General features: G+C 26.3%; 1 protein-coding gene across 1 annotated transcript in view; it reads left to right on the plus strand.

Moving 5' to 3' along the window:
* Positions 1-16032, plus strand: part of LOC136092468 (uncharacterized) — a 129179-nt gene that overhangs the window by 77396 nt on the left and 35751 nt on the right. Inside the window, exons 9-12 of the mRNA XM_065820743.1 lie at positions 2260-2430; positions 4953-5066; positions 9856-9948; positions 10648-10762. Of these exons, the coding sequence (XP_065676815.1) occupies positions 2260-2430; positions 4953-5066; positions 9856-9948; positions 10648-10762 (493 nt within the window). The remainder of the gene's footprint in view (positions 1-2259; positions 2431-4952; positions 5067-9855; positions 9949-10647; positions 10763-16032) is intronic.

Raw genomic sequence — 16032 nt, forward strand, 5'->3', positions numbered from 1 at the left:
TATATATATATATATATATATATATATATATATATATATATATATATATATATATATATATATATATATATATATATATATATATAATTTAAAAAATTATTATATTTTAGTTTAAGATTTATTGAAATCCATATCTTTTTATAAGTTTATTTACAAATTTGTATGACAAAAAATATATATATATACACTATACTATATACTATTTATATATATATATATATATATATATATATATATATATATATAGATATATATATATATATATATATATATATATATGTATATATGTATATATATATATATATATATATATATATATATATATGTATATATATATATATATATATTTATATTTATATTATATATATATTTATATATACATCAAACTTAACTGTTTTAACATAAACAAATCAGGAAACAGGTATATATAACTTAAAATTATTATTTTACTATGTTTATATTTGTATATTTATATTATATATATGTATATAATATATATGTTTTCATACATATATAGTATATATTTTTTTAGTTTATCAGATTTATAGACTTTCTTACTGTGCTGTTGTTATTTTGGAAATAGCACGAAAATATAAATAATATAAAATAGTTATTTGCTAACATGTAATTACGTGTTAGCTTACATAAGTTTGTATATATAAACTTATGTAATTATTATAAACATAAAATAAATTGTTGAATTTGATCTAAAATATTTAATCTTTTTTATTACCTTAGATCATAATATATAGGCTGCTTCATTTTTTTTTGAAACAACATTGTGCATTGTAGTCTGCATTCTTATATATATATATATATAAGTCTGCATTCTTATATATATATATATATATATATATATATAAACTGATTATGAAATGAACAATAATTAATAACATTGATTATTTTTAATTTAACAAAGAATGCAGACTACAATGCACAATGTTGTTTCAAAAAAAAATGAAGCAGCCTATATATTATGATCTAAGGTAATAAAAAAGATTAAATATTTTAGATCAAATTCAACAATTTATTTTATGTTTATAATAATTACATAAGTTTATATATACAAACTTATGTAAGCTAACACGTAATTACATGTTAGCAAATAACTATTTTATATTATTTATATTTTCGTGCTATTTCCAAAATAACAACAGCACAGTAAGAAAGTCTATAAATCTGATAAACTAAAAAAATATATACTATATATGTATGAAAACATATATATTATATACATATATATAATATAAATATACAAATATAAACATAGTAAAATAATAATTTTAAGTTATATATACCTGTTACCTGATTTGTTTATGTTAAAACAGTTAAGTTTGATGTTAATAAACTGCCCAAGAGAATAAATCGCAATCATTATAACTAAGCGCATTAAATTAGACTTTTCATATATAGCCAATTACACGTTAGAAGATTCTATTTTAGCCTATACATTCATTTTAACAATTCTAACTAAACGCATTAAGCACTAACTGGAGGAATAATATTAATGTACAATTCTGTAATATACACGATAATATACAATACTATTGAGATTTTAAAAGACACCATGTTAAATTTTTTATGAACATAACTTAAAAATTTATATTTAAATAAGTTGAGATTTTTAACTTCTATTGTTTCAATTGATAATTTGTTTCAGAATTTGACTTTTATATTTGTAAAAAACCTTCACAATTCAAATTTAAAATTTTTTATGAGTAAATGATGTTTGTTACCACGAATATTTAATGAAGAACCTGTAAAATTTGTTTAATATGAATGCTAAGTTATTTTCAACATGTCATGATACCGTTTATACATTTGTATGAAATCTTGTGTTGTTTGTTGTTTTATAAAATATCAATTTCATTTTTTTAGCCTATCACTGTATGAAAAATATATGAAAACTTAAAATATAAATTAAATTATTAAAATTATAAACTTTAAATTATTATACTTAAAAGTTAAAAATTTAACAGTACGTTTATGATTACAGTGTTCAATTAAAAAAAAAAAAAATTTATGCAAGATGTTAAAAAAAAATTTTTTAATGTTATTATAGCGTTTCTGAGTTTTCTCTTTTTTTAATGTTATTATAGAGTTTCTGATATTATTAATTTTTAAAAAAACAGACTTGAAAAACTCAAGTCATTTAAAAACTTTATAAAAAGTTACTTTTTTACTTGTTGATTTTATGCTTTTAAAATAAACAAGTTATATATTTTAAGTTGGATATTTTTTTTGTTAAATACTTTTTAGCTTACAACAAATCTACATTGCCAATGTCAATATTGTTATAATTGCTACATTATATATTTGGATTTGACTATCACTCAAAATCATATACGTCATTTGGTTTGCGCAAACTGTCAGTTACCCACCGAGGAAGCTGCACATAAATTAGAGTATTTCACAAATTTAGATAATCAGGTCAGTTACTTACTTTTAAAAAGATACAAGGTGTCAGTTTCTTACTTTTATTTAAAAAAATACAAGGTCAGTTTCTCACTTCTATTTAAAAAAATACAAAGTCAGTTTCTTAATTTTATTTTAAAAAATACAAGATTAATATAATGTGAATATAAAGAAATATTCAAAATTCTTGTGGATGCTCCAATACCCATTCATGTTTTTATATACAAACATGACAAATACAATATTATATGCAACAATATTTATTTACATTTTATATTGATAAAATTATGATAATTACTTATGACCTTAAATTTTTTATTCCCTCTCAAGGATTCTAAGTCTTGCCTCACTCTTCTCCGTGGTTTTCCTTTCATTGTGCTGCTGCAATTTCCAATTGTACCCATTACTTTCATATCTATCTGCAAAAAAATTTTCTAGAAAACATATGCCTGTTTACAACTGCAAACCAATGTAAAAAGGTTTTGTCTAACATCAAAGCTTTTCAGGTCACAAAATCTTGTATTTGACCTCAAAAATTAGGCCCTTGTGACTTCTGGAGAATCTTTATCAGTATCTATAACAAGAGCAAATCTGTTATTTCACCTCTCTTGTATGGTTCAGATTTTGTCACCTCACCTAAAGTCAAAAATGAACTTCTCATCAATATTATTTCTTGATTCCACTAGTCAGTTTCTACCTGATATAGCTGACAAACAGGTTAGTCCATTGCCTGGCTTTCGTATCACTCCAGCTTCTGTATCTAAAGTGATTTCCTGCTTAGACTTTTCTACAGCTTGTGGTCCAAACAACATATCTGTTGTAGTCTTGCAGAAATGTTCTCTGGAGCTATCATCTTATACTTTCAAAACTATTTAACAAGTGCAACAAGTGAAAACAACATCTGTTTTCACTTTTTGCTCTTCAGAATTTTTGAAAATCCCTATTTTCAAAAATTCTGAAGAGCAATCTGACTTGTCTAACTACCGTCCCATTAGTTTTTTTACTATCATAAGCAAGGTTTTTAGTCTTTAGTTAACAAACACTTATATCTATTCTTGAATCTAATAACTAACTTTCTGATTATCAATATGGATTTCATTCTTCTCGTTTTACTGCTGATTTGTTAATGGTATTAGCTGATAGGTTTCATCATGTATTAAATAAATGTGGAGAGGTTATTACTATTTCTCTTGACATTTTGATAAAGTTTGGCATGCTGGTCTTCTCCATAGGCTTTCCTTTTATGATGTATCAGGCAACATCTTTAAGATTATTGAATCCTTCCTTGCCAATCATAATATAAAAATTGTCCTCGATGGACAGCACTCTTCTTTATATCCTGTAATTTCAGGGGTTCCTTAAGGTTCTTTGGCCCTATTTTTTTTTTTAATGATCTTAATGATCTCCCAGAAATTCTCACATCTAAGGTGGCATTGTTTCCAATGATGCTAATACTCTCTAGGGGGAATTTGAGCTTGAAAAGGATCTCACTTCTGCTACAGCATAGGGCTCCATAAGGCTGGTGAACTCAGATAAAACTCAATTTTTTTAGCTAATCATTATTGCAATCATCTAATACTTCCTTTATTTATGAGCGGTATTGTACTAAATGAATCATCTACCCTTCGTCTTCTAGGATTAACTCTTACTTCCGATCTTTCTTGGAAACCATATATCAAATCCATTGCAAATTTAGCATCTGCTAAGGTTGCATCTCTTTATTGTGCTCGCCACTTTCTTACTCAAGATTCTGTTTTTCATCTCTATAAATCTCGAATTCGTCTTTGTATAGAATACTGTTGCCGTATATGGGGCAGATCTTCCAATGATACCCTTTCTCTTTAAGACAAGGTGCAAAAATGCATTGTAAACATAGTTGTACCTGCTCTTGCAACCAACCTCCAACCATTATTACATTGTCGTAATGTTGTTTCTCTTTGTCTTTTCTATAAATACTATAATGGGCACTGCTCTAAAGAGTTAGCGTCTCTTGTGTCATCTACTAAAATTTATTCTCATGTTACTCGTCATTTTATTAAGTTTCATCCTTTTATTGTGACTGTTCCTAAGTGCTCCAAAAGTTCTTATCTTCTAGATTTTTCCCTTGAACCTTCTTCCAGTAACTTGCAACTCTAAAAGTGGTTGCTTGTAGCCTCGTTGAAAGTAAAGATGTTGAAAAAAAAATTTAAAAAGTTTTTTTAAATTGATTTGTTAATGAATTTATAATGATTTAAAATTATTATACCATTAAATAAATTATAACAAATTAATTATAAAAACAAATAAATTATAAATATTGAAACAAATCTATGATTTTATCTATTACTATGATTTTTATTATTGAACTCATATGCACCATGAATTAAATAATAAATCTGTTAGTTCAAAAGAAATTTGAAAAACAAGTTATATAATTTTTAGAATTGTAAATATGCATTTATTTTTCTCTTTTATGTATTATATTTATTTTTATGTGTTTTATATATTTTAATATCTTCCATGTCATGATTCTTTTTTTATTACCTTTTTTTTTTTAGATTCAGCATTTTGTAACTACAAATAAATTGGCACCTGAACGTCATACATTGTTTCAAGAGAAATTAAGAGATTTTAATTTATTAAGCGATCCAAAATTTAGATGGTGTGCTCATGTAAGTCAATGAGAATCATGACATAATTATGACATAACATAGACATTATGGTCTGTAAGTCATTTTTTTGGTTGATTTAACCTTAAAAAACCTCTATTATGATCTCATAAGGAGTTTATTAATAATAATAATATATAATTTATAGCTAATGTTTAAGCATTTGCAAGCAGGGGATACAATGCGATTACAGAGAAAGAATTTTCTTTGTAAACAGTTTTCTACTGTTTGATGCTGAAGACAATGATGCTGACCACAGAGACGGTTGGCTGGTCGTTGCACATTTAGTTCTGGAGCCTGTGAGTTTAGGTTTACAAAGCTCAACTTTGTTAATACCGTGGCATAGTTTGAAAAACTGTATTAGGCGGTCAGTTATGGTAAACATTACATGCAAGCCAGGCAAATTGTCAATAAATGCAGTGTTTAAGCGGCTGTTAACTCTCTCGTCAAGGAACATGGCCTTACACTTTTCCTTGTTAAAACTCATGCTCCATGTGTGGGCCCATTTAACTAGGTGATTGATGTCCTTTTGGAGAAGTTGGTAGTCAGTGGTGTCTTTGATAACAGCTATTAGTTTCGTATTGTCGACAAAGAGTTTACAGCAGTGATGAGTAAGGCTTGGCATATCATTTATGAAGATAGCAAAGAGAAGGGGTTCTATTACAGAACCTTGTGGAACTCCACTGAGGACATCCAACCAATTAGAAATATATTCACCTTGTACGGCTCTTTGGCTGCAGTCATTTAGGAATGATTCTATCTGAACTGTGTTGGTTACTGTTAAGCAGGTTATGGTCAGTCATGCTTGAGCATGGAGTTACGAACTAAGCATGGAACAGAGGTGAGAGAAATTGAGCGGTAGTTAGCTGGCTTTGTCTTGCAACCCTTTTTTACAAAAATGGGTGTGAAATTGGCTTGCTTCCAGCAAGCAAGAACATCTCCAGTAATGAAAAACTTTGTGAAGACCAAATTGAAAGGTAGTGCTAATGCTGAACGAGCTTCTGAAAGGGTGAAAGGATGAAATCCTTCAATACCTGGTGGTTTGTGTTTGTCCTGTTTGGAGAAATACAACTTGATAACAGCTTGGGAGAGGTTTTCTTCATTGATAGTGTGAATCGTATTGGTGCGTGGTTGGAGAACCTAAGAATTAGAGAAAAAAAAAGATCTAATATGCTTTTACAATATCTAATATGCTTTTAAAAAAAATTAAGTATAACTTTTTCTTTTTTATTCAGTGTTTAATGTAATGTTAATTACATTATAGTCAGACTTGGCCAGGAAGGCATGCGATTTCAAGCCTTTTTATGCGGTTTCAAATAATATTTTGTTTTGATGATTTAACCATAAATTATAACAAATGCACTAAAAAAAATGGTTTTTAAATACATTGGAAATAAATAACTTTGTCACATTTATCTTTACTTACGTTTTTTATAGTAAATGTAATTTAAAAATAATATTAATTTGAATTTTTTTAGCAACGACTTTAAACAACGGTTGTTTCTTTAATAAACTTTATATAAGAAATATTTTTTTTTAATGGTTATTCACCTCCCCAATTCTGAGAAGACCACTACAGACAAGACCAAAACACAAACCTTGACAAACAAGACTGCTGCGCAGTGAAACATGTTGAGCCCGGTACTACCAGGGGCGTGGTGGGGATTGAACTCGGAACATCTCGCTTATAAAGCAAGCACTCTACCACTACACCACCACCACATTAAAGTTAAAACAATCAAAAAAAAAAAGAAAGATTTTGTTGAGAAGAAAAAAAAGAAAAACTTTTTTGAAAGCCGTTTAAATTATTTTATATTATTCAAACGCATTTAAATAAAATAACAAATCACTGCTAATGATTTTTGCTAACAACTGTTTAATAATGTGCACATTTATTAATTGTTTAATAAATGTGCTCATTTATTAATTGTTTAATAAATGTGCTCATTTATTAATTGTTTAATAAATGTGCTCATTTATTAATTGTTTAATAAATGTGCACATTTATTAAAGAATATTTAGATGTTGTTCTTTATTTCAAAATGGTTTTGCATAATATTTTATTATAAAAACATCAGTAAAGATAAATGATTCAAAGTTATTTATTATTATCACTAATCACTATAGTTTATTATTTATTTTAGTTAAGTTTTTATTTAGTTATTTTTATTTTATTTTTTGTTATTTTTTTTTATTTATTTGCTTCTTTTATGATAAGTTTTTATTTAAGCTTCTTGGTAGTTAAGTTCAGATCATTTTTTCAGCGCATTTTTAAAATTTATACAAGTTTTCAAAACATATTACCAGCTGTAATCAAGTTTTCAAAACCAAATAGTATTTGCATGGTCATATTAAGGCTTGAAATCGCACACCTTCCTGGCCAAGCCTGATTATAATGCAGTATTTAACAGTATTTCATTCACTTTCATTTTTCTATCTTTTATTTTATCTAATGTTTTTTCTGTTTTTCTTCTGTTTTTTATGTAATGTTAATTACATTTCTGTAATAAAATTTAATTCATTAAATTAATTCAGTAATAATTAAATTACACTAATTCAGTATTAGTTTAGATTTAATGTTCCTATTTGGTATTTAATGTACCCAACTGTTGTAAAAAAATAAAAGCCTTGATGTCATGAAACCAGGAAATTTTCAATGGGAGAAATTATTTATATTTTTATTGAAAAGTTAACAATAATATTAGTTATGGTTGCTGAAATGTGCATGAAAACTGAAAACAAAACTGTTGTCAGGAAAAATAATAAGATTGTAAATGAGGACTTTACAGTGCTAACAATAATTAAATGACTTAGCAAAGCCAAATTAAACAAAAAGTCTTAGCATTACGGTTGGTTAGAAATACAGTTTGGAGAATTGTATCAGTTTCATATAGTATTACTACTAGTAATACTATATGTAAGTCACTAGGATATAACTACAAAAATCTGGTTACAATGTCTTTAGCAGAAAATCCAGTTTTAAATTTTGCATTAAAGTACAACCTGATAAGCATATTAAAAATTTAGTATTATTTTAGTATTATTTATTATAGTAATAATTTTAATTCAAAATTAAAAAGCAATTTTCTTTAATTCTGACATGCTTAAGTAAAATTTTCTAATTTCATTCTTATCTCTTTATAGGAAGTATACAATCTAGTAAAATGATTTAAATAAAAGTTGTCAGTTGTGGTCCTTCATTGAAAAGCTCCAGAATCTTAAGGAAGAACCTTGAAAATACTTTGAGAAATCATATAATTTTTGAAAAACATTAACTTCAAAAATTAAATTAAATCTTCATTTTCTTATTAAAATGTTACCTGAAAGAACTTTAAATTTCTTACTAAAATATTACCTGGAAGAACTGGGTTCAGCAGAGTGAGTTACAGCATCATTTACTGATGCTTCAACTCTCTCAGCTGTCATAGAGTCTTTTGACTCACAGGGTCACATGACTTTTGCTAAATTCTTTTCCAGGGTAGACTTTGAACAGTTGTGTGAAAAGCACTTCCAAACTTATGAAAAGCATTCACAATATCTTTGTTCAAATAAGTTTTAGTTTGACTCAAAGTTTTGCTTTGCCATCTGAGCAAATTAAACAGTCACAAACAAAATCTCTTGCAACAGGGCAAACTTCTATAGTTGCGCTAATTAAATAATCACAAACGCAATCTCTTGTAACAGGTAACTTGTAACTTTTATGGTTGTGTAGTCAAAAAAGGCTTATTTTAAATTTCTCCTGTTTGAAGCCTCCAACAAGTTGGAACAGTAGCAATCATAAGTGCCAGTTGGAACACTTGAAATAATTTAAAGTCGTTTCAAGTTAGGTTCATTTAGGTTGCTTTAAGTCATTAAAGTCAGTTGCTTCAAAATTTGTTAAACAATTTTAATCATAAAGCTAGTTAATAAGCATTTACTCTCACGAAGGCACAAAAAGCAGACTAATGTTATAGCTATGTTATAAACAATATGACTTGAATTATTATTTTACAGAACAAGCAAATACATACAAAAAATACATAAATGATTTATATTTTTTTCTAGAACCAAAAAAATAAAGTATTCTATAGCAGTTTCTATAATAAACATTTAACAATAACTTTTGTTAATTATTATTAGAAATTATCTATAAATTATTAGAAATTAGAATTATTATTGGTAGAAAATTAAAGTGATAGCAAGTTTTACAACAATTTTTATATATTTCAGGTTGATTATTGTGCTTTTATGCAAAATTTGAAATTTTCTATTGCATATGGTGTCAGCGTGTTAGCCAGGAATATATTTTTTATCGCATTTTTGCAAACTGAATTTTAGGAATTTTAAACTCATTGGGAATTCTGTGGTATAGGCAATGCCAATTGGCTGGGTAGCACCCTGGGTGTAATCAGATTTTAGGATTTTTATCTCAATGACTATCAGTAGTAGAACTATTCCCCCAACAAAGCATTTCTAGGGATCATGACATCGTGTGTGGTTTTTCAACAGATACTAATTCGGTCACTGTTGTAAAAAATTACACAAACATTGTGCATTCATTAGAATATGTTTCACAAACATTGTGTATTCCATCTTCTGGAGTGTACAGTTTACACTAGAGATCTTGTGTCTGGGTACACAAGATATGATGTGATTAGGCACTAATTAATAAATTAGGCAAAAAAAGATGAGATTTATTTTACCTTCCATTCTACCACCTTACCATCCAAGCCTTCCACCATTATTCCATCATTGTTGTATTCATAAGTTGTTAAGTTTGTAAACAAATTATCCTTTGCTTTTTTTTTATTAGTGTCCTAATTATGGCTATATCTGGGAAAACGAAGATAATAAAATGCGCTGCAATAAATGTCAAAATTACACCTGTTTTTCGTGCAAAGAGAAGGTTTTCTTTTTTATTTTTTTTATTTTTAATTAGTTTTTAAATTTTTTTATTTTTTTATCTTTTTATTTATTTATAATAATTTTTAATTGAAAATTAATTTAATTTTATTGTTAACAGTTTAATTTTGATAGAAAGATACTACATTATGCTTGAGTAATTCTTTTGTGAACTCTTTTGCCACTGAAGTAATAAAATTTTTATTTCTTTAGTTGTAACATTGTCCACAATAGAAGTTTTGAAGTAGCACTAAAGAAGTAATCAAACTTCTTCAGTGCTACTTCAGCTTTACTTTTCAAAAATGCCTCAGTAGTGTGTTATATATCTGCCTCAGTATGCCTCAGTAGTGTTTTTATATCTGCCAAAGCCTCAGTAGTGTTTTAAAATCTGGCAAAAACATTATTAAAAATTTTAATTTAAGAAAATATCAATATTATCTACCAAATTAGCTTGCATACTTTTAGTAGTTACAGAAAATGATACTTTGTTGTAACTATGTAACTTGTTGTAATTATGTGCAAAGATTAAGCTTTTATGTTGAGTTTTTTGTTCAAAAGTGTATTCCAGTGTGAGGCAATACTATTTTTAAAGGAAAAAACTTTTTTAAAGGTTATTGTAGACAAAGTATTTTTTGAGAACTTGACATATAATAACAGGAACAATGGTTCAAAATCCATGCCAGAATATATTTTATTTATTTAGTGGCTGCCTCAGCATGATGGAATTACATGTGAGAAATTTAAAGAATGGAAGGAGGCAAATGATCCTGAAGTTCAAAAAGCCTATGCCGCTGATCTGTTATCCAAAAATGGAATAGGTACCTGTTTTAACACTTTAATTTTATTTTACACTCTAAATAATTTTTAGCAGTTTTTAGTTTTTAGTTTATTTCTCTTTATTTTACATTATATTTTTCAATCAACTTGTATCAATTAATTTGTATCTTCTTCAATTAACTTTAAGTCAATAAGGTTAAATAACTAACTCAACATATTATAAGTTATATTTTTAAGTACAATTTATATTATTGACTTGTTATTATTTATTAAATTATATAATACATAATTTACAAGTCAATAATATATTTATATTGTTATATTGTGTACATATAAAAAAGTTATAAAGTATATGCTATAAATTTTTTTGTTTATGTTAGGTGGGAGGTAGACAAAGGGTATTCATAATTTTTTCCAAACTTTGCTTTGTTTACAAAAAAAAATTTTTTTCAACAGAATGTTGAATGGAACATGAATTTTTATTTTTATTTTTACAAAATTTTATTTTTACAAAAATAACTTAATGTTTGAAAATTAACAAATTCATATTCCTTTTAAAACAACTTTAAATAAAATCAATGCATTTTTTTAAATGGGAACTCAAATATCATTCAAATTACCAGCTGATGTAAATAGTTTAAAACTCTCACGCGCACAGATTTTTGATCAATTAAAAAAAGCAGCTTAATAACACCCAAGTAATATAATTTTAAAAAATTTTTTAATTATCTTAACAACTTTAATTAAATATTTAAAAAATTTAAACCAAATACTTAATAATAAAAGAAATCGTTTTGTTAAATGCTACTATAACAAATACTTATGTTACATTAAACAAAGTTTTAACAAACAATGTATTTTTAAATATATGTTTTCTCCTGATTTCTTGATAGAAAAAAAAATGTGCAAAGACATTATTGATAATTTCTAACTTATTTAAAAATTATTTGTTTATTGCAATGATTTCAAAAATAGAAGGAAAAACTTAGAGAAAAATTAAAAAAAAAAAAAAGTAGGAGGTCGGAAGGATTGTTCTTAATTATGTACAGCAATTTCAAATAGTAATAAAATAAAAACTTCAATATTTTAAGTCAACGGCTTTAAAGAAATAACTTCACAACATTAAAATCTTATTATAGAAAAGAAGTGCAAATGTGCAATTAGTAATTTTAAATTCATTAATTAATCATTTATTGCAATTTATTGGCAAAAACTTACGAAATATGCAGCAAAAAGTTGTGAGATTTGCGGCAAAAACTTGTGAGATTTGCAGCAAAAACTTACAAGTAAATAAATAAGAAGATTTAAAAAAACAAAACCAAGTACAGTTTAAAGAAAAAATGATCGTAGTTAAGTACATCAATTATTTTTGTATTAATATTACAATCATTTATGAAAAAAAAGATTTTTACCTCAATTAAAATAAAAGTAATCCAAATAAGTGAAGTTAATGAGTTTACTAAAGAAAAGCATATACAGCCAAACGCTATGCTTTAATAGAATTATATCAGAACAGGAAAATCTTTCCAAAGAACTGCTAGCTTTAGCGCAAATCTTTGTGTTAAGAGGTTATGCAGTGGAAGATATTAATTTGCAATTTACTAAAGCCTTGCAATCAGTCAAAATCAACTAATTAATAAACCCCCTACAAATATAGATGTAGATATATTACCAATAGTGACTCCTTATTGTGATATCAGGAGAGATATCAATAACATTGTTGTGAAGTATTGGCATATTATTAGAGATGACCCCTATTTAGTAGATATATTTCCATTGTTACCCACACCTACCTATTTCAATAGAGCATTGCTTTAAGATATTTTAAATCATTCGGCCCATGAATAATATATACATACGTAGTTTAGACCATTTTTTATAAATTTTAGTTTATTGATGTTTGAATATATTACTAGTCTGATTATTTTTAATACGTCATCTTTGCGTTAGTCACACATCCATATCTATTTTACTGTTTTTTTAGTTTTTTCAGTGTGTGTGTGCGTATTCATATTTATTTATTTATTTTAGATATTATATCTATATATTATATATATGTGTGTGTATATATATATTATATCTATATATTATATATATAAGTGTGTGTGTATGTATGTATGTATATATATATATATATATATATATATATATATATATATATATATATATATATATATATATATATATATATATATATATATATGTATAAATATATACACACACACATATATATATATGAAAGATTATAGTTCTGTTATTAAATGCGGTAGTGGTGTAGTGGTAAGAGCGCTCGCTTTGTAAGCGAGAGGTTCGGAGTTCGACTCCCACCATGTCCCTGGAAGTACCGCGCTCAACTTAGTTTCTCCGCGCAGCGGCCTTGCTCGGCAAGGTTTGTGTTTCGGAGTTAAAGAGTTGAGAGAGGGTTGCACCACGAATAATAACTAAAAAAAAAAAACACAAAAAAAATGAGTAGCCTCCTCGACTGTAGTGGCCCCCCTCGGGCCTTGGGGAGGTGAATAATCTAAAAAAAAAAAAAAAAAAAAAAAAAAATGTTGAACCATAAATTTCCCTGGAGTATGTTTTTAGCCAATAGTATTGCAAGTATGTTTTATTCGTTTGACGTTGCCAAGTCATTTAAAAAAAAAGATCTTAATTGAAGACATAATGGTAACTATTGTTAGCATTATGTCTTCAATTAAGATCTTTTTTTTCCTGACAGGAGTTTTGAGTTACTTTATCATAAATAATGTTCATTAACAATGCAAATTAAAGTAACATATTCTAAACAATAAAACTATTTTGAATGCTTTTTTAAAATTCTAACGATTTTAAGAAATATTAGTATATGCATTTTCTAAATTACATCTTTATTATTAGTCAAACCTTGTTTTCTCTGATTATTTTTTTTCCACTGGTCAACCATGACCGGCAAGAATTCATTTTGGGAGGTCGGACTAGCAATTTTAGTTGGTTTAATTTTAGTTAGCCAAAATCGTCACTTTCGCCACTTCATATTAAACTTGGCATAATAAAGTGTCAAAAATGTGCCAAAAGTAGCAAATGTTTCAAATTTTTGTTACACAGGTTTCCTGGATTAAGTACAAAAGTTAGTGAGGATTTTAACTGACAATGGAGTAGTGTTATCTGGGATGGTGGGACTTACATTTGATGGAAGACTGCTGCTGGAGTTTGCAACAAAATCTCCTTGAGTTGTTTATTTAAGGAAATCATATAAAAGATAATTTGGTTGTGTTAAATTTAAATTTTGTTAACATTAATTTTCTTGTACTGTTTAGTCAAAATAATTAAAAAAAAAATCCTTTTCATTTCTTAAAGTAAAACTGTTAACAATCGTTCAGTATTTTTTTTGTTGCCATAGAAATACCTAATAACAGTAAAAAAAATAATGATTAACATTTAATAATGAAAGTAAAAGGTTTAAATCTTAAGTTAAAATTTTCTTGGAAAAAAAAAAAAAATTAATTTGAAGTGTTTAAATTGTTTTGTCACTCTTTCACTTTGAACTATTTATTTAAAGTTGTTAAAAGTTAACAAAAAAAAAAGAACAAATTATTTCAAATTTTGTAAACTTGTTTTTTTGCTCTCACTTTGAGTTTTTCAGCATTATTTTTTCATAGTTATACTTCAATTGACTTTTAAAAAAAAGATGTTTGAGATTTCATTTTTTAACAAATTCAAATATTTAACATATGTATATATTTATACTATATATAGTTATAACCTTTATACTATTTATATTTTTGTATCATTATTAAATGCTGTTTAGTGATATACAGTAAACAAGAAGTTTATTCTTTCAATAAAATTTACTTAAGAGACGTAAAGTTTACTAAAGAGAGTGAACAAGTTAATTTCAATTTTGTGCACATAATTTAGCTTCTTTTGCTTCTTTTTTTTTCACAAATAGAATTTAAATAGAAATTTAAATATTTACTAAATTCTAGTATTTAATTTACATATAATGTATACTATATTCTACATAGTATTTAATAAAAAAGTAGATATTGGAAATACCATATCAGAGTGGATATCTTGAAAGAAAATAAATTCACTTATTAAATTTTTTATTTTGTCATAGTTTAAGTTCATTTTATTTTGCCATTATTGTCAACCAAGAAAAAAGCTTGGTAACACAGACAAACTTGGTAACACAGATACTTGATAACAAAAACTGTGTAACCGAGAAAAAAACTCAGTTACACAGATGACAATAACTAAATTTTTACTCTCAGTGGCCTGGTGGGCGACAGGCTTAGTGATTGCGATCCTGGGATCCCGGTCTTTTTTTTAATCCTGAAATCCCGGGATCGTCTAATATCAATCCTGGGATTCCCTATAAGATTAAACAAAATAAAGAGTATTCAAAAAATATATAAAAATAGCAACGTTATGTGTATCAATAAAATTTTTTTTATTTAATATAAAATTGCAAAAATTAATTAAAATATATCTTCACAATATATCATGTTGCAGGGTGGTCACTGGTCATGGAAATCATGGAAATGTCATGGAATTTTACTTGGTCATGGAAAAAGTCATGGATTTCCTAAATTTTTATTGAAAGTCATGTAAAATTCATGAAACTTTTTGAAATGATCTTTATTTTTTTCTACTTGTGGTGTTTTTTAGATAAGATATTTTTGCAGTGTAAGTTATGGATTATCAGAGAACTAAAAAAAAAAGAATTTTTTTCAGACATGATTTCAGAACATCCGACCAAATGTTTAGTGCATAACACTAAATGATTTACTGGTTAGTGGTTTATCGTAAAAGTTTATGAAGAGTCATGGAAATGTCATGGAAAAGTCATGGAATTTCATTTTCAAATTTGAGTGGTCACCCTGTGTAGATTAGTATATACAAATTAAAAAATTAAACAATGATACCCACACTTTGCATCATTATATACGGTTTATATTTATATTATAATAATTTGTTATATAATATGAGTTTAAGTTGTTTGTGAAAAGTTATTTACATTTTATTACACTTTTTAAATATTTGCAGTAGTTAAATTTTTTAATATGTATTTAGTTCTCTTCTGTAATTCTGCAAAACAAACTTTTTTCATACTGAAAAAAAAACCACGTTTCTTATAAGGTATACACTTAAAATTAAAAACTAAATAAGCATGAAAAACATTTTTTTCATGCTTATTTAGTTTTTAATTTTAACAATCTTTAACAATCAAAAATGTATTTAACAATCAAAAGTAACTCAGCTGTTTGAAAATATTTTTTACAGGATGGGAAAGGCCAGACAGCAATGTGTAAATTGCCAAACTGCATGA

The sequence above is a fragment of the Hydra vulgaris genome, chromosome 15 (assembly GCF_038396675.1).
Source record: "Hydra vulgaris chromosome 15, alternate assembly HydraT2T_AEP".
NCBI lineage: Eukaryota > Metazoa > Cnidaria > Hydrozoa > Anthoathecata > Hydridae > Hydra > Hydra vulgaris.